Source organism: Nannobrachium achirus (assembly GCF_963921795.1).
Source record: "Nannobrachium achirus genome assembly, chromosome: 7".
Lineage (NCBI taxonomy): Eukaryota > Metazoa > Chordata > Actinopteri > Myctophiformes > Myctophidae > Nannobrachium > Nannobrachium achirus.
This window is the reverse complement of record NC_137816.1, coordinates 58,309,413-58,329,211: the sequence shown is the minus strand read 5'-3', so window position 1 is coordinate 58,329,211 and position 19,799 is coordinate 58,309,413. Positions and strand designations below refer to the sequence as shown.

General features: G+C 41.5%; 1 protein-coding gene across 1 annotated transcript in view; it reads left to right on the top strand.

Annotated features, from left to right (window-relative positions):
• The window catches only part of tspan4a (tetraspanin 4a), a gene marked incomplete at its 5' end in the record, with an annotated part of 330,035 nt that overhangs the window by 224,327 nt on the left and 85,909 nt on the right, over positions 1 to 19,799 (top strand). Inside the window, one exon of the mRNA XM_080730704.1 lies at positions 8,664 to 8,738. Coding sequence (XP_080586830.1) covers positions 8,664 to 8,738 — 75 coding nt within the window. The remainder of the gene's footprint in view (positions 1 to 8,663; positions 8,739 to 19,799) is intronic.

Below are 19,799 nucleotides of genomic sequence, written 5' to 3'. Positions count from 1 at the left end.
CCTGTGGGTTCTCAACCAGCTGTGTCCGAACACAGCTGAGGGCTAGTCATTGAAATTTTTTTCATTTAAATTTTTTGTGTGTGAGGTTTCTCTTCACATTAATTTAAAAAAAGGCTTATTTACATGCAGAGTTAAGCTCTGGCGTTTAAGTGAAATGTAGCCTGATATTTATGAAATGCTTTTGTGGCTTTATCACATTTTAGAAAAAAATAAATAAAAACATAATAATTTCAGGGCTGGTCTAAAGCTGTGCTTTCCGAAATGACTGTCCCTCTGCTATGCTGGGTCACCATTGTAGATCGGCTGCTCTCACAATGTTTATCTGTGGAACCGAGTCAAACAAAATGCAATGCCTCGACTCGTTCAATTCCAAGTGCTTATCAACCCCAGTTCAGGGGGGGGGGGTATTTGTGTGTGTGTATCTATTTATACAGTAGTATAATTAATACCGTAATTTAGGCTTCGATTATCGATTATGTCATGTTGCTGAATTGCGTTACTATTGCTGTTTTTTTCATTTGAATCCTGAAAAGTATCAGTTCTGGACATATAACAGTATGAGGTTTCCGCCTGACAGAATATATTCACAGAAGGCAGAAGGGATGGTTCTGCTGCTTGTCAAAGTGGAGTTCTAATAGCTGGCACTCGCTCCTCTGTGGTGAGTGCCGGGAGTCTGTGTGGATGGCTGTGATAAAACATGGCCTCCGCTGTTAGAGAAAAAGCAGAGTCACACACTCCTGTCTGTCTGACTGTCAAAGCTTTTCATCTTGTCCTTCTCCTTATGTGTCACTCAAATGGGATGATGATAATGATGAGGAGGGGCCCCCGGGGGGGGATAAAGACAGGTGCTTCTTGTATACAGTATGTCAGCACAACCTCCAATCCAGTGGTGTAAACAGGGCTGTCACAAGGGGGAGGAAAGTGGGACTGAGTTACTAGGGCCCAAGGTGGAGGGGCCCTAGTAACTTAAGCTATTGAAAAATAGCAGATATACAAGCTCACAGCGCGGCACCGAGTGCCGCGCTGCAAGCTTGTAGATCTGCTATTTTTGAAAAGTTGTGAAAATGTGTGTAAATCTTTGAATATATGTATTTTTTAAGCGGACATTTATTACTCTAATATTGCTTCTGGGGGGTCCCTGGAACTAAATATTTTGAGATGGGGGTTCGTGGCCAAATACATATCATCTTGGGCGTCCTTGACATGAAAAGGTTTGAGCACCACTGACATAGAAACATAGGTTTCTTGCACACATTTTCAAATTTTTTCCAAAAATAGCAGATCTACAAGCTCACAGCGCGGCACGCTGTGAGCTTGTATATCTGCAATTTTTCAATGGTTAACATTCATGGGTGGCCCACAGTGAATCCTTGTACCCAGGGCCCAGAATTTGGTGTGACGCCCCTGGGTGTAAAAGTAACTTTTAAGTGATTACATTTACTGGTTGGCAGAGGGAGTGTAACATTAGATAATTGACACCGGGTGAAAAATGGGTAAAAAATTGTAAAAAAAAGCAAGTACATTTACTCAATTGAGGTATTTTTCACTCTACTGGAGTATTTCCAATTCTCAATATTTTAACTTCTACACCTCAGAGGCAAATATTGTACTTTTGCTCCACAACAATTATTTTAAAACTTTAGTCAATATAGTTTGTAGATTTTTATTATTATTGCAAAACATACGGTAAACGCTTCAGCTCTAATAGCTCACAATGTGTTGCTATGCGACGCATTGTGAGCTTTTCTATTTTCAAAATATTTGTATACATTTTATAAATTAGAAAACTTGCAAAAAGTCCTGTATTACTGTGTTTTTTTATGAATAAAATGCAATGGCTGTCCAATCTGTATGGTAGAGTAGGCCTGTGTTAATACAGTATAACTTATACAACCTGTATGGTAGAGTAGGTTAATACAATATAACTTATACAATCTGTATGGTAGAGTAGGTTAATACAATATAACTTATACAATCTGTATGGTAGAGTAGGTTAATACAATATAACTTATACACTATGTATAGTAGAGTAGGTTAATACAATATAACTTATACAATCTGTATAGTAGAGTAGGTTAATACATTATAACTTATACAATATGTATAGTAGAGTAGGTTAATACAATATAACTTATACAATATGTATGGTAGAGTAGGTTAATACAATATAACTTATACAATATGTATAGTAGAGTAGGTTAATACATTATAACGTATACAATATGTATGGTAGAGTAGGTTAATACAATATAACTTATACAATATGTATGGTAGAGTAGGTTAATACAATATAACTTATACAATATGTATGGTAGAGTAGGTTAATACAATATAACTTATACAATATGTATGGTAGAGTAGGTTAATACATTATAACTTATACAATATGTATAGTAGAGTAGGTTAATACAATATAACTTATACAATCATCTGTATGGTAGAGTATGTTAATACAATATAACTTATACAATCTGTATAGTAGAGTAGGTTAATACAATATAACTTATACAATATGTATAGTAGAGTAGGTTAATACAATATAACTACAATCTGTATAGTAGAGTATGTTAATACAATATAACTTATACAATCGGAAGGTTGTATTTTGTCTCCCTGCTCTTCTATTGAGACATTTAGATTGTGTCAAAGGTCATGACCTTTTGGTCAAGATTCATTTTATCCCCTGAGCAAGCAGGCAGGCTCTATTAGCTCAATGGTAAACATTCCAGCATTTGTGCAGGAAACCAGCTTCAAATCCAGGGTAGAAGAGGAAAGTTACATTGTGCCTCTTAAAAAAAAAGACTAAAGTAAATGTACAAAAGTAGTGGCGTCAAAATATAATTCCAGCATTCATTTAAAAGTTTAAAAATAAATATCAAACCTTTTTCTCTCGAACATATACGTATGTTTGTACAGAACAAGACCGCTGCGAAACAGAAATCACGCTTGGGAATGTAGAAATGAGTGACTGTGGTCCCACCATGTCTGTCCACATTTACATAAAAATAATGAAGAAGTTAGAGCAATTCAATGCTATGTTATTATAAGTGCCAAACCACAAGCTGTCTCCAGACACTCCACCCCACCAAGAACAAGCATTATGGTGGCAGTGGCAAGGAGAAAAACTCCCCTCTAACGAGAATGGAGTCAATCAGAAGCGGGCTCCAGGGTGGAGGGCCATCTGCCTCGTACCGTGTCCGGGGGGGGGGGGGGGGGGGGGGGGAGTCAGTGTTGCCAGATTTTGTGAGAGAACTAAGCAACCAGGTCTTGGAAAACAAGCCCAAAACAAGTAACCATAGCCCGACACATGACCTTCTGTATACTGTATACATCGGCTATTTAGTTGATAAAAAAAGAATAATTAAAAACTAGAAATATGCTGTTGAAAATTGGAAGCGTGGTTGCCTTGAGGCGAGTCATACTTGCAAATACCTCTGTATCTGTCAGTCTTTGTCCCTATTCGAGCGGTGCTAACCATTCCATCCTTGTCCCTTTTATGCCTATATATGGAGATCCATGATGTCATCAATATTAAGCCCATATCTGGAATGCCCATACTGTATGGACATACTGTGTCAGTCTCATGTGGTCTATGATGTCAGTCATCTCCATATTTGGGGAAAGTTAAATTTTTGCTGCTGCTGCTGCTGCTGATGATGATGATGATAGTCTCACATACGGTCACAGAATAGGGATCAAATATCAGTATTTGATACCATGGGAAAACCCTTGGATATACACACAAAGTCACACTTTTGAGCAGTTAGCACCGCTTAATAACTTTACAGAAAAACTAGCCCAAAGTGACTTATAATACGTAGAGATGGCAACACTGACGAGCGCATGCAGCCAAAAGCCATCATGCAGCTGATCAGTCATTCTGTGAAAGTAATACAAACTAAATGGGAGCAGCATGATTGGAGCAGACCATGTCACATGGGGCGGGGGACAAAAAACTATGGTAAAACAAGTATTCAAAGTAATAATGAACTAGTCCATATACCTGGATACGTTGCTACTGTGTTTAATTGATTAGGAAAATAATTGGTAGTTGCTGCCCAAGAAATCGGATTGCAAAATGTCTCTCTTGTGTTTTCTTCGTACATGAATGCCACAAAAGTGTCATGAACAAGTAACCAAAATAGCCTAGAAGCTCACAACATGCTGTGATACAACGCATTGGGCCTGTGGGTTGTTAGGAACGTTTAATCAACAAGACCTTGTGACTAAATAATACTGTGACTACTTTGGATCCAATCGGAAAACACAGCTTCTTATTTTTTCCCCATTTCCTGAAAGTAACAGTATTGTGGACATACAAGGTTTCCGCCTGACAACAGGTTGGCAGGTTGGCAGAGGGAGAGTAGTGCCCAGGATTACAGCTTAGGCAATTTGGCACTGGGTGAAAAATGGGTTAATACAAAATCGTGGGATGGATAAATTAAAAAAAAAGTAGCAGATCTACAAGCACTTCGATCTTGTCGATCTGACACTTTTGCTACTTTTGAATTTGAAATTGAATCCTGAACAGTTTTGGACACAGTGAGGTTTCCACCCGACAGAGACGGTATGATAGTCACCGCCAGGGACGTGCTGGCCATTGGGAAAAGCGGGACAGCTCCCGAACGGCCGGTTCATTCCCGGCCGGTCCAGGCCGGCCATTAGGAAAAAAAAAATTAAATGTCGGCCTTCGTTCCATTTTGGGGGCTGGGCGGCCAACAAAGTAAATCGTCACTGTCGGGCAGAAACCTCGTATCTCCAAGTTTCAAATGTGTACATTTTTTCGCAAAGCAAAGCCCTGCTTCATCATACAAGGCCGTCGCACAAAAGAAGTGAAAACAGCAGATCTACAAGCACACAACGCCTCGCACCGCGAGGCGTTGTGTGCTTGTAGATCGGCTGTTTTCACTAGTTTAATACATTTTTTAAATGATAAATACAAAACAAACGGTTTTGAACATACAAGGTTTCCACCCGACAACGACGAAATATAACTCATGTAATTGGCCCACTGGCTTGTCACTTCTCATGATCTGAAATGGCAAATCTTTGAGTAGCAGCAGCGCTATAGAGAGATCTCTCTCTATAGCGCGCAATGAGGGCCTCTCCAACTCTTTTTCCCGGGCTGAATCAGGGGCCCAGCACGTCCCTGGTCACCGCCCTCCAAAGCTGCGAGAAGGAACAAAGGTGTTTTCTTTTTTCTTTGCCTGTCTGATGGATGAGCTGGTAACTGTTGTAAGCACTCCGCTGGGGCACAGGGTGTGTTGCGGGCCTATCAAGCAACTCATCTAGCAAGCCATAGAGAGTCCAGTAAAAAATATGACTGCTAATAAATCGAGAGGTGTAATGGTGTAAATCACCAGGTCCAGCCTGTCCCCGATGGGGAGCGTATAGTTCCTCCTCCTCCTCCTCCTCTATGCTGCCTGCTGCCAGAAATACATACAGCTGCACGCTCAATGAAGATCCTCTTCAATCATTTTTGTGTGATCCTTCCACTCTTGGGACACGCACACACACACACGCGCAAACCCAAATTATTATACCTTTGAGGACTATTATTAGCCTGTCACAATTATTAATCGCCTAAATCGCAATTAATTTGAGATAATTATTAGTGTGGTTGCCATAGGCAACACACTATTGTTCTCTCCCAACTTTATAGAGTAAACCCCAAACCCCAAAAGTCCATTATGGTGCATCACGTGTAGCTAGCTATCTCGTATGGCATGACGTCATGTATAGCCTATAAATAGGCAACCACACTTGCAATTTCCCAGAAGTGCACCTTTATAGTTAATTAATTATTTTTGGCAAAATCGTCATAATCGTTCACAAGTTGAAAAATAAGTTTTCAAATAATTATGTTCTAAATATAGTGGAAACAGCGGATCTACAAGCTCACAACACATTAAGTATAAAGTTATTGAATATCGCCGTTGCCGGGTGGAAACCTCGTATCTCCAAGTTTCAAATTGATAGGTTCTTTCGTAAAGTAAAGCCCTGCTTAATCGTACAAGGCCGTCGCACAAAAGTAGTGAAAACAGCCTATCTACAATTACACATCGCAGTGCGTGGCGTTGTGTGCTTCTAGATCAGCTGTTTTCACTAGTCTAAATCATTTTTAAAATGGAAAATGCAAAACGAACGGTTTTGGACATACAAGCCAAGGTTTTCCCCCAACAACGACGATATGTCAGTAATGTCTTTGTATTATTTATCATATCTGCGCTTGAGCAACTTCAATGTCTAAAAGCAGAAAAACTGAAATAAAATTTGTATTCATATGACCCAGTATTCAACAACAAAAAGAAGGGGAAAAAATCACTAATCACAATTATTTGTGTCACAATTAATCGTAAATTAATGTAAAATTAGCCAATTTTAAGAATGCCATAAAAAATGCCTATATCCCCTAAAGCCAAAAATAGCCAATCTATCAGGTTCACATTGTGAGCTTGTAGATCGGCTATGTTCAGTGTGCCAAGTATAAAACCCCAACCCTAACTTCCAAACCTGTACAAGTAGGCCTACCTAATCAAACTCCAAACTGAACATTTTCCTAACTAGCCCTTACCCGTTCAAAGATATGAGCTCCGAAATGATGTGCAGTGTGTGGGTTATGGGATGTGCACTGTGCACACAGTATATGAGGGATGGAAAGTAACTTTAACTGGTGCTTGCATGCTAATATGTAGGAGCATCAATGTAAGAAATACCCGTTCCATTTAACGGCTACAGAGATACTGTGTACCGATCTGCATGATTTTTGGACAACATCTGTAACAGGGCCAGAAAGTGACAAACGGGCTTCACAGTTATGTCAGGTGTGTTCATATGCTTATGGTGATGCGATTTCAGATCAATTGCTCCAGCCACTGAGGAGAAACGCTGTGACAGACAGACACTCACTCACTCACTCACTCACTCACTCACTCAGACATTCGCAAAATTATAGTATAGATTGTAAGTCTATCTCTATTTTTTCTTGAGAGAACCAGGAAAAGGTTCCTTACAATTTATTTCTCAAATTGTACTACACACCACGGTATACTTGTGGGGACTGGACACACACACGCACGCACGCACGCACGCACGCACGCACGCACGCACGCACGCACGCACACACACACACACACACACACACACACACACACACACACACACACCCTCTGGTGCTCTCACACTGAGATGGGACGTGTCTCGACTCCTCTTGTCTTGAATTAATCACCTTCAGGAGCTTGCAGTATCACATCATGGCCTTGGAAGAAGATACTGCGTTATGATTAAAGGCGTACACTCAGTATCAGGACATCTCAGACATACGTGATCTGATCTCTGAAGACTTAATCACTGTTCTAAATCAATGCTCATATCGTTGCTGTCGGGCAGAAACCACATCCATATTTCAACTCTTGATGTTTTTTTTTAATGCCCTGTTTCATCATACAAGAGTGTCTCGCAGTCGGAAATAGCCAATCTACGAGCTCACCGTGCGGTAGATCTGCTATTAAATTGTTTATGTCTTTATTTATTTTTTATAATTTAAGCATTTAGCAGATGCTCTTATTTATCATGATGAATAGGAACAGTTTTGGACCTGACAGCCGTATGGAGATGCCCATATTAAAACCGTACTATACCGGACATCTGACCAAGGAGTCTCAGCCAGACCGTAATTTACCGTACTGGGTCATTAAAAACGAAATAAATGATTTGCGTCCGAAAATCGTCGATCGTCTAACCTTCCCTAGTCACCGCTCGTCCATCGATAGCGCATGGCTCCTCTGACATGAACTGGAAGTGACGTTGAGTCCTTTCCCTGCTAAAGCTTCCCAGCTCCCATGCATTTTCTGTTTAGACATTAGCATTAGCATAGCTGGAGTGCTAGGGGCTAAGCTAGCGAAAATGTTCACATCGACTGTACAGTCATACTTGGATTATATGCGCCCACATTTACGTGAACGGATCGCGCACGGGGAGAAGATGCCTCGGCCAAAACCGCCACTCTATGCCAATGCAGATTGAGCCATTTCGCTGGTGACTGTGGTGAGATTTCAACGGGGGACCGTGATGGGGATGGGGGGATGGAGATTACATGATATTGCGCTGATGGGTCTTGTAAAATGAATGCTGTTCAGATCATAATATAATAATAGAAATTTCATGACTAATCTACCAACAAGCCATTCTATTTCGGCTGCCTAAGTGTTAACTCATTTACTGCCTTGATAAAGAGTGTTTTTCACATACCTTTGAAAAAACGCAGAATATTCTGCATGTACATTCATTACGGCTTATTTTTCTTTTAATTAAAAAAAGGGAAAAGCTTTTTTTTCTGGTTTATGTCATCGACGTGTCAGGTGACGTCCACTAGAATCGGAACATATTTGTTGAGCCATAGGCTAGCAAACAGCGCCATCCAGCCTCAAACTCAGAGAATGACTTAACCCATTCAGGCCGGGAACACATTTTAGTTTATGGGAGGGGCTTACAGTACATGTACAGTATGTAGCAACATATTTGTTTTTGTAGGCTAATTTCTGATTTAGGCCTAACTATAGGTTAGGCCTAAACTGACCTTAACCATAATAACAACCTACCTGTGCTGATGGGAAAAGCAAAAAACCTAATCAATAAGTCCTTCCTTCTCTGTCTGTCCGCAGTTCTTCATCTTGCTCCTGCTCATCTTCTTCTTGGAGATTCTGTCCATCATGCTCTTCTGCATCTACCAAGACCAGGTAAGACATCCTGCTTCACTTTATGATGTTTATCCTCCTAAATCCTGGTTGTGAACCACTGTGTATCATCAGCATAGCTTTGATGTTTAACCTGACACTTTATTTGGTCTGGGGCGGTGGGACACTGTAACCTTGTGTCTGTCTGTCTGTCTGTCTCCTATCTGTCTGTCTGTCTGTCTGTCTGTCTGTCTGTCTGTCTGTCTGTCTGTCTGTCTCTCCGTCTGTCTATGTATTTATTTATGTATTCCTGGTATGTACTGTACCATCGTTCATCTTCAGCATACAGTAGCTATGGAAGGCATTGGAAGCTAACATGATGTTCGACATCTAGTACACAGGTTGGCCCCCAGGGCCAATTCATATTCAAGTCATAAGTTACTCTTGTCATTATTTACAGAGAAAAACAGCCAAAAAGGGGCACGCACATCGAAGGTCATATAGGCTGGGTGCTGGACAGCAATTTGGACTCTTTTCTTCTTTTATTGGGTTTGTCATTATTGTCAAACTTTAGAAAATAGCAAAAATAGCAAAGGGGATCACACGCACGCACACGCACGCACACACGCATGCACGTGCGCGCGCACACACACACACACAAATTTCACGCACTCTTTACACATGTAAACCTGTGATGTGACAATAACGTTAATTCTGATTCTGACACATCTTCTCCAAGACTAATGAATAATGTCCTGTAGGCCTAATGTATGTTCGGAAACAGTTTAGAACACGTTCAGAGAGGCCAGCCCAGCTCTCAAGGCCATTCATGAGGATGTAAGGGTCAATTGTATCGAATGCTTCGCTGAAGTCAAGAAGGAAAAAAGAACAGACACCTCATTAACATCAGTGCCAAGTCTCAGATAATTAACTATGTTTTAGTGTGAGAGCAGTTTATGTGGTATGATTATCTCTGAAACCTGATTGAAATGTCTAGAGAAGGTTGTTCTCTATTAGAAAGTTGTTTATTTGGTGGAAAACGTTTTCTTCGTGCTTAGAAAGGAGTTGATTTTTTTTTGTTCAAGGGATAATGAACAGTCAGCTTGTCATTATTGAGTCCCAGTCCAAACAGTGTGATTAGATCCCAATACAGTGGTGGAAAGTAACAAAGTACATTTACTCAAGTACTGTACTTAAAGGGGAAGACCACCCATTTTCAATATTGAACTATGTCATTAATATACCTTAGAGGAGTTGTGTGGAAATACAAAAAAAAGTTCCCCCTCTTCTGTGTTGCCTAGAGGAGGATTGATTTTGGGGTTTGTATTGCAAATCACAACTTGATGACACACATTGTACTTTACAATACAAACCCCAAAATCAATCCTCCTGTTCTAGTCAACAGAAGAGGGGGAACTTTTTTTTTTCTTCACACAACTCCTCTAAGGTATAATTAATAACATAGTTCAATATTGAAAATGGGTGGTCTCCCCCTTTAAGTACTTTTCAATACTTGTGCGCTTGTGGATCTGCAATTTTCAAAGGATTTCTTTATCCACCTCTTTCCGTGGGAATTTACTGGAGAATTTTTTGCACCACACTTCCGGTTAACAGCAGACATACAAGCTCCTGTCGCGTCGCAGATGCAACCGTTGTGAGCTTGTAGATCACACTCGGCTGCGGCGCCGGAAGCTCCGTGCAACTTCTGCGCAATGCACGATGGGATGTTGGAAAGTTGTGGAAACATTCATACATTTTGAAAACTAGTGAAATGGGACATTCTACATAATGAGTACTTTTACTTTTGGTACTCTTAGTATATTGTGATGTCAATACTTTATAGGCCTATACTTATACTCAAGTAAATTGTGAATACCAGACATTTACTTTTAACAGAGTATTTCTCCATTGCAGTATTGATGCTTGTATTCAAGTAACAAAATTGTGAGTCCTTCTTCCATCACTACCCCGATGTGAAGCGAAGTGATCTAATCACACCTCAGTAATGATGACCAGCTTCACGGTTTCCATTATTCTGCCCATTACACGGCTACTTAATAAAGAAACCAATCATTCGACTCAAAATAACAACAACAACAACAACAACAACAACGATTGCCGGATTTAATTGCTTACTTACGTGAAGAAAATAGTCTTTACCGAAGGTTATGCCAGGTCCGTCCAGTACAGCACGTATACACATACATCGTTGTTGTCGGGTGGAAACCGTGTATGTCCAGAACCGTTCGTTTTGTATTTATCATTTTAGAAATGATAAATACAAAACGCGGTGTGAGTCGTTGTGTGCTTGTAGATCTGCTATTTTCACTAGTTTTGTGCGACAGTCTAGTATGATGAAGCAGGGCTTTATTTTACAACGACGATATACAGAACACTATAGGAGAAAAGGGAAAAACGGCAGTTGTGAATGAGGTTGGGAATTTGCATTTACTTCCCCTTGTGTTCTCTTGATGGATGCTTTTTTCAGGCAAATTTGATAAGAAACCAGTGATTTACATCTTTTAATGGATGGTGTCAGATCTACAAGACCTCTCCAGGAATGTTCACACAATTTATTTTTAATCTTGAGTGGTGCCACCATTTGTTGGGGAGGCATTTTTCTTTTTTTGGTTTCATGGAGGCAACCAATTTAGTCTGAAAGAGAGCAGCTCAGACTGCATGGATGAACAGAAATCACAAGCTCAGTAAACTCACTTTCATTACTCTCTTTAACAACTGCTTTTGGACCTTTAGGCAAAATGTACCCTAGCATCCCTAATCTGAACAACAGGTGAACATTTGGTGAAAATCTACAACGCACACCACGTTGTGAGCTTGTAGATCAGCTATTTCAGCGATTATTTAACTCATTCTGTGCCTATCCCGAACAAGTTCGGCTTTATTTCAATCCAATACAATTTTTTTTTAATTAATTGACTTACCCTGAGCTGCTTGTAGAGTCGTGGGTGGTCCTGGCTCGTCCTACGCTAGCCAGCTAGCCATTTTACATGGTCCGACGATACGGTATATTCCATTAAAAATGGTCTAAAATACATTTTTGAGCCCCCCAATGTTCACCGAATGTTCAGCGCCGCTTCCGGAACGACGTCCAGTGTGCCTATCCCGAACATGTTCGGCTTTTTTAATGAAATGAATAAAATGATCCGAGGCCTTCTGAAGCCTGGGCCTAAATTTTCAATCCAGTGTTCGAAATCCGGCCGCCCCCCGGCCGGCCGTTAGCGAGTAACGTTGCCGCGAATCGCCGCCGAATCCAATGAAAAACCACATCTTTGGAGGCCCATATCTCTGGATTGTGTTTTTAGGGATGCGGCGCGAGGTTTATTTACGGCGAAATCGCCTAAAAATGATCTTTTAAATGACAAAATGCTAATAGCTATTCTGTAGCCATTTTCATCCGGGACCTTTCCATGACGTGCACGAACGTGAGCACGCGCGTCACTGCAACGTGAGTCCCCGGATGCTAATGCGCTCGCCTATGGGAGAAAGCCTGGCATTCTTTGGCGCCATCTAGGGGCTGGCACTGGTAGGGTTAATAGCGTAGAGTGAAAAGAAAACCCTCATATGTCAAATACTTTTCAGGATTTAAATTCAAAAGTAGGCTATAGCAAATGTAGCAGATCTACAAAACTAAACACAAAAGCAGCAGATCCACAAGCTCGAAACACGGGCAGAAACCTCTTATCTCCATAATATATACTGTATAATATTATAACTCCTTTGTATTTTTCATATATTAAGCCATTTAGACCTGGAACACGTCTTTGTCTCGTTAGATTGTAACCACTTTAACCATTATTTTATGCTTTAACTAGTGAAAAATAGCAGATATACAAGCTCACGGCACGGCACCGAGTGCCGCGCTGCGAGCTTGTAGATCTGCTATTTTTGAAAAATGTATAAAATGTTTGTAAGTCTTTGAATATTTTGACCCGATAAAAAATCCTTCTTCTAAATCAGTGGTTCTCAAACCTTTTCATGTCAAGGACCCCCAAAATGACATGTATTTGGCCGCGGACCTCCATCTCAGAATATGTTGTTCCAGGGACCCCCCCAGAAGCAGAGATTTGTATTACAAATGTTCACTTTGAAAAAGATATATTCAAAGATTTGCACACATTTTCAAGTTGTTTCATAAGAAGTTTCCACCCGACAGAGACGATATGTTGAATAATTTCTAGACTTTCGACCAGATCCATGAATTCCATGCCTTCAGAGTCTGCACTGTTGATATTAATGTGATTGTTGAAATGTCCCCCATCTATCTAATAAAGCACCAAACAACTCACTCACTCACTCACTCACTCACTCACACACTCACGCTCTAACGCTCTAACGCTCACGCTTATCTACGTTTATCTATTCACTCGCTTCAGCAACTGATCCCAAAGTTCACATGGTATTGGCCATTAGCATTATACCAACGCTGACGAAGCCCGAATTTCATTTCTCCCAAATTAAAGCTGTTTATTTAGCGTTTTCTTAGTCTGTTGTCAGGGTTACGGTCCGTTCCTCCAGGCCATGGGATCTGTAGCCCCACACACACACCCCTCTCTCTCACAGTTAGGAATGTGTGCTCTCTCTCTCTCTCTCTCTCTCTCTCTCTCTCTCTCATCTTCCAACGGGTATGAAACTCTCTCTCTCTCTCTCTCTCTCTCTCTCTCTCTCATATCTTCCAACGGGTATGAAAAAACTATGTGGAGCAAGCACATACATTATGCCTTACATTATGATGCTCCCACATATGCTCCCACATATTCTCTCGCACGCACCAGTTACAGTAACTTTCCCCACAACCCACACTCTGCACATATTTTGGAGCACATATCTTCGAACGGGTAAGGTCTAGTCTATCTAATAAACCACCAAACTCACTCACTCACTCACTCACTCACGCTCTAACGCTCACGCTTATCTACGTTTATCTATTCACTCGCTTCAGCAACTGATCCCAAAGTTCACATGGTATTGGCCATTAACATTATACCAACGGTGACGGAGCCCGAATTTCATTTCTCCCATTGTCATGGTTACGGTCCGTTCCTCCAGGCCATGGGATCTGTAGCCCCACACACACACCCCTCTCTCACAGTTAGGAATGTGCATTCTCTCTCTCTCTCTCTCTCTCTCTCTCTCTCTCTCTCTCTCTCTCTCTCTCTCTCTCTCTCTCTCTCGCTTTTACCAGGTGCGTTTGATGTGTCTCTCATCTTCCAACGGGTATGAAAAAACTATGTGGAGCAAGTGCATTCATACTTCTATTCACCTAAATTTGCTGTTAAATTATTTGCATCATCTACTATTACATTTTTCTTAGAGCCGCATCCCACTTCCACTCCCATTTCGCCTCCACTTCAACTCATAGCTAGAGCAGATGTCGGTAGAGCAGATGTCGGTAGAGTGTATAAAACCGCCCATAACTCTATCATTGGCCCCCCGTTGCCATGGTGACAGCCGTCCATTGGCTCGTATTCCCAGCTATGGGACCGGCGGATCCAATTTCAACCGAGGGGGGCGTACCCAGAACACACACACACACACACACACACACACACACACACACGCACGCACACACACACACACACACACACACACACACACACACACACACACAAAAATAGCTAATAGTTAGCTCACAACTTTCCACTTTTCTCTTTCACCTCAATCGCAGTAACATCCGTATACACCACGTCATCGCATCACCAATACGTTTTATTTATTATTATAATTTTTTTTTCTCAAACATTTTTTTTTCCAATTTTTTTTTCTCAAACATTTTTTTTTCTCAAAAAATTTTTTTTCTCTAAAATTTTTTTTTTTAGAAAAAATTTTTTTTCTCAAAATTTTTTTTTTCTCAAAAAAATTTTTTTTCTCAAATTTTTTTTTCTCAAAAAATTTTTTTTTCTCAAATTTTTTTTTCTCAAAAAACTTTTTTTTTCTCAAAAAATTTTTTTTCTCTAAAATTTTTTTTTCTCCAAAATTTTTTTTTCTCAAGTTTTTTTTCTCAAATTTTTTTTTCTCAAAAGTTTTTTTTTCTCAAAATTTTTTTTTGAGAAAGTTTTTTTTTTAGATTTTTTTTTTTGATTTGTTTTCGACGAATATTTACTCCTATAGACGCAACGCGACGACCTAGAGGGGAGGCCGGCATAGCCGGCCGACCTTCTAGTAAATATACACTCCTCCATGAGCTGCTCCTTACATTATGATGCTCCCACATATTCTCACGCAGTAACTTTCCCCACAACCCACACTCTGCACATATTTTGGAGCACATATCTTCGAACGGGTAAGGTCTAGTTCTACATTATTCTGTCATAATAAGAGCAGTCAAACCTGGAGGATTCTGGGAGTAATAGTGGTGATGTGTGTCTGAAGGCCTGTATGTACTGTACAGTACGTGGTTAGAATAAGTACAACTGGTGTAAGATATGAAAAGCATGAGAACTTAACCCTGGTTGAGCTTTTGTAAAGCTAAACTATAACACTTTTTCTTATGGGCAGATAAGTGACAAGCCCACTCCCCCTTTTCCTGTGGTGGGAAAAAGTACTCAAATGTTTTACTTAAAGAGGTGGTGCCATAGTTTTGTACTTGTTCTGCTTTGTATGTGTCTATGAAGTTAACATTATTCGAATAGGCCCCCAGGTGGAATTATAATGTGCAGATTTGTATTCCCCGTGCATTTGTGTTTACTTCCTGAAAGCTGAAAGCCTCTTAGTCAAAAGGCCCAGTTGAAAATGACATCATATACTCATCCCCCTCCCCTTTTACCATTCACCCAACTGTGGGTGTGGCTAACTTCAGCTGGGTCACCACCCACCTGACAACCAGGCATACCTAATGAACTGGTGGGTGTGGCCACATAAAAACACAATTTTAACTCTTTCTATTCACTTTTTTTAAAGAATCTTCCTCCTAGTGTAATCATAATACCTGATCATCATGTTTTCGAGGAGACAAAAATCATGGCACTGCATCTTTAAGTAAAAGTAGTAATACTGCAATGTAGAAATACTCTGTTGTACAACTTCTTCAGCCATGCATGATATTATAACAAAACATTATTTGGCCATTTTTACAGTGTAATAATCCTTTCTAATTTAAAACAAACATAAAAGAACATCAGTAGAAAATAAAACAAGCCACTTTGCCATTGACGCCAAACGCATCAACTGATATCCAACGCTATCTTCAGCTGTAGCGGAGGGATCATGCTCACTCAGCTTCCTGTCGACCTCGAATGTACAAAACCGTTCGTTTTGTATTTATCATTTTAAAAGAGATTTTAAATAGCGAAAATAGACGATCTACAAGCACACAACGCCTCGCGGTTGTAGATCTGCTATTTTCACTAATTCTGTGCGACAGTCTTGTATGATGAAGCAGGGCTTTTTACTTTACGAAAAAACATACACATTTGAAAATTGGAGACACAAGGTTTCTACCCGACATTGACGTGGTGGAACTTCTTCAGCCAGGGAGACTTCCTGAGGATCTTCCGGCTCATGTCGGTGTGCCAGGCAAGCTCGTCCGGATACCAGCTCAGAGGCCGTGGAGCTTCTAATCTCTGGCCATCGATCTCCACTTCCTGATCTCCTTGAAGTATTCTCCTTCAGAGTGTGGAGGATTTCTTTGTCGTGGCTCTTGTGTCCAGTGATGCAGGTGGTGGCTGGCAGAGGTTCCCTCGTGGCCTCCATGAACTGTTCAAACTCTCCCCCGGGGACCAGAGCTGGCTCCTTGTAGTAGCTCTCAAACAGCTTGTACTCTTTTATCAATGTCTGCGTAGTGTCCTGCCTCCAGCCTGAATCATGTTGGTTCTGCTTCATCAGTGTCTGCCTGCTTCTCTTCCCCATCTTGGTAGCGCAGAGACCACCAGTGCCCACAGCTGGAATCTAAGCCTGTCGCACCGTGGCCGCTGACGAAATTGGTGAAAGTGTTTGTGTTCTGTCTGATCTCATCTATGACATCAGTCTATGCAATATAAAAATAATTGCTTAGCAAAAGTCGGCCTCCTGGTGGCACGGTTCTGCTCTGGCATCCAGGGAGTGTGTGTTTCACGTCGATGGGACCAGCGGTGCTAGAGATTGGCTGTTCATAGACAGACGGAAACTTAGACACACGGACAGGGTGCAAAACATTGTCTCTGCCACACCTTCGGCCCGGCGAAGACAGTTAACACACGGGATGCCAAAAATGTCCAGGAACATGATAAGGACTACCGCCCGTGGAGCGCCGCGGCCCCACTATCAAGTCCCGGGACTTGTTAACCATGGTAACTGATAGCCCCCGCGATGCGGCAGCCGCTAGTGAGCGAAAAAACTACATTTCCCATGATGTCTCGCGATGTCTCGCGCACAACGTGCACACGGTGCGACGGTGTGTGCCCGCCACCACCGAAAATCAGGTAAAAACAATAGGAAAGATACATGGGCAGTTAAGTAAGGGATAATGAATGGCTCCGCGGTGAATGACGGTATATAACAGACCGACAGCCTTATAACTCCCAAAGGCGCCAGCCGAGGAGCGTTATCAGGCCGAAGGGATGTTATATAGCGTCATTCACCAAGGAGCCATTCATTATCCCGCTTATTACCCGGCTACTAGATAAAATTAATAATTTGACTCAGACTTGTTTACAGACTTCTGGAAGTGTTCCACAAGTGTTGCGCTGGGCGTCACGACACGGTCGCCTTGGAAAACAAGGAAGTGCTGATTAGATAGAATCCATTTTCTGATACTACGTCGTCTATTTCTCGCTTAACATATTTTTAAAAACATTCTTGAGTGGAACGTTTAGTTCTAAATGTCGCTGTGTGTTTGTTTACATATGGCTGAAATGTTGGATACGGCACAAGATTCACGCAGTGCAGCTTGACTGCAGCAGGTGCTTTGAGCTTTTGATTAGGCAGCGGTCTGTTATAGAGCGGAGCGGTCTGTTATCCAGAAATATCAATATCAAATATCAAATATCAAACTTGGGCTGCAAAACTATTGCAGCCCAAGTGTTAACTGGCAGCATGCATACAATGTGTCTGGCAGTGTGCAAGATTAGCCATGATCACACACACGCACGCACGCGCGCGCACACACACACACACACACACACACACACACACACACACACACACACACACACACACACACACACACACACACACACACACACACACACATACACACACACACAGCCTTCCATGCTCTCACACTGAAATCGGTGTGATGTCTCTACCCCTTGTCTTGTATTAATCAGTTTCAGGAGCTTACAGTATCACACCATGGTCTTGGAAGATACAGCTTTATGATTAAAGGCGTACATTCAGTATCAGGACATCTCAGACATACAGTACGTGATCTGATCTCTGAAGAGTTAATCACTGTTCTAAATCAATGCTCACATCGTTGCTGTCGGGCAGACATCTCCAAAGCTCCGTACTTTTGATGTGTGTTTTTTTTTTCATACAATAGCGTCACGCAAAAGTAGTGACAATATCAGGTCTACAAACTCACAAGGCGATAGATCTGCTATTCTCACTATCAGACCCCATGGTGAAATTGGTCGACTATAAGATCTCGGATTAATATTGCGTGCTAGAGGACTAACATGAACAACAGTCTAGCAGAAGAACTATGTCGATAGTACTTCTGTAGCTGGGTGTAAAGTGATGCTGGCTGTCAGGGAGGAGACATCAGGGTAGGAAAGAGTTGCAGTACAAGCTGTTGGCAGCGGCAGACGGAGAAAATCACTCAAGCTGGGAGTTGATAAATATCTTTTGCTTCACATCACTCTGTCACCGCACACGTGTGCGTGCACACACACGCACGCACGCACGCACGCACGTGCACACACACACACACACACACACACACACACACACACACACACTGATGGTGTCGTGTTACTTTTACTTCACCGCACGAGGTGGAGTGCCTGGTCGATGCTTGATGGCTGTCAGTTTCACGTCAAACAGTGGAGTACTTTCAGCACCACACACACACACACACTCAAAGCTGGCAGACAGGCAGAAGCTCAAAGGAGACATTTTTCTGATTATTTATACCATGGGGGGGCAAAACCTTTTCTGACACATTATCAGTGGGTGTGATCAGCAGATAGTGAAGACCTCCACGGCTTTTACCGCTTTTCCACAGGCTACTAATTTGAATAATAATGAGACAATAATTTATTCTGAATAATGAAGGTAAGATAATATCAATATCATATGAACGCGAACCGGCAATTTTTGCTACTTCCGTGTGACACAACGTACGACAAAGAGGAGTTAAGGTGGTTGCACGCTGCTGCGTTTTTCGTTGCGAAATGCGTTTTTGAGGGCAAGAGAGAGAGAGAGATAGAGAGAGCAAGGGACTGAGTGGTGCGCGAAACGGGCGGCAGTGTGCAAACGTGAATGACATAACGTGAGGTTGATTTTTTTATTTGCGTTCTCCGAAATTCACTCCAATATTCGGCCCGAAAAACGCAGCAGTGTGCAACCAGCTTAAATTGGTTATTCAGACTAAACGATTTCGTAAATCACAAAAAAATATAAATAAATGTAATCGTTTTTTTCACCTTTTCTTTCTGAAAAGTAACAGTTTTATAATGAGGTTTCCACCCGACAGAGAGTGTCAGAGACGATGTATGAAAGACGCAGATCCATTTAAAAATAAAATACATTGTGTAAAAAAAGCATGCAGATGCCATAGCACGCCAAATCATCACTGACTGCGGAAACTTCACAATGGACTTCAAGCAACTCTGACTTCAGAAGCTTTACATTTCTGTCTTATAAATCCTTGTTTTGAGTGGTCTTGTGTAATACTTTGATCAATTGCCAGTCACCGAAGGCAGAGATCATAGGAGGTGGGGGACTGTAGCCATCAGATCAGATGTGACATCCAGGCTATACTATCTTCCTCCCTGTTGCGTGTTGCTTTGAACACTGACTGGCCTGACTCTGTAAAAACAAATCAGACTGCCATCAGGCTACCAGGGAAATTCCTGCTTCTCCCAATGGCCGTGTTTCCAACCTGCAGGCACTGAGTCCGTGTTCAGTAGTTAGTTCACTAGTAGTCTCAACAAGAAGGGGACGCGTTCCAGGTCTCTGAAATAG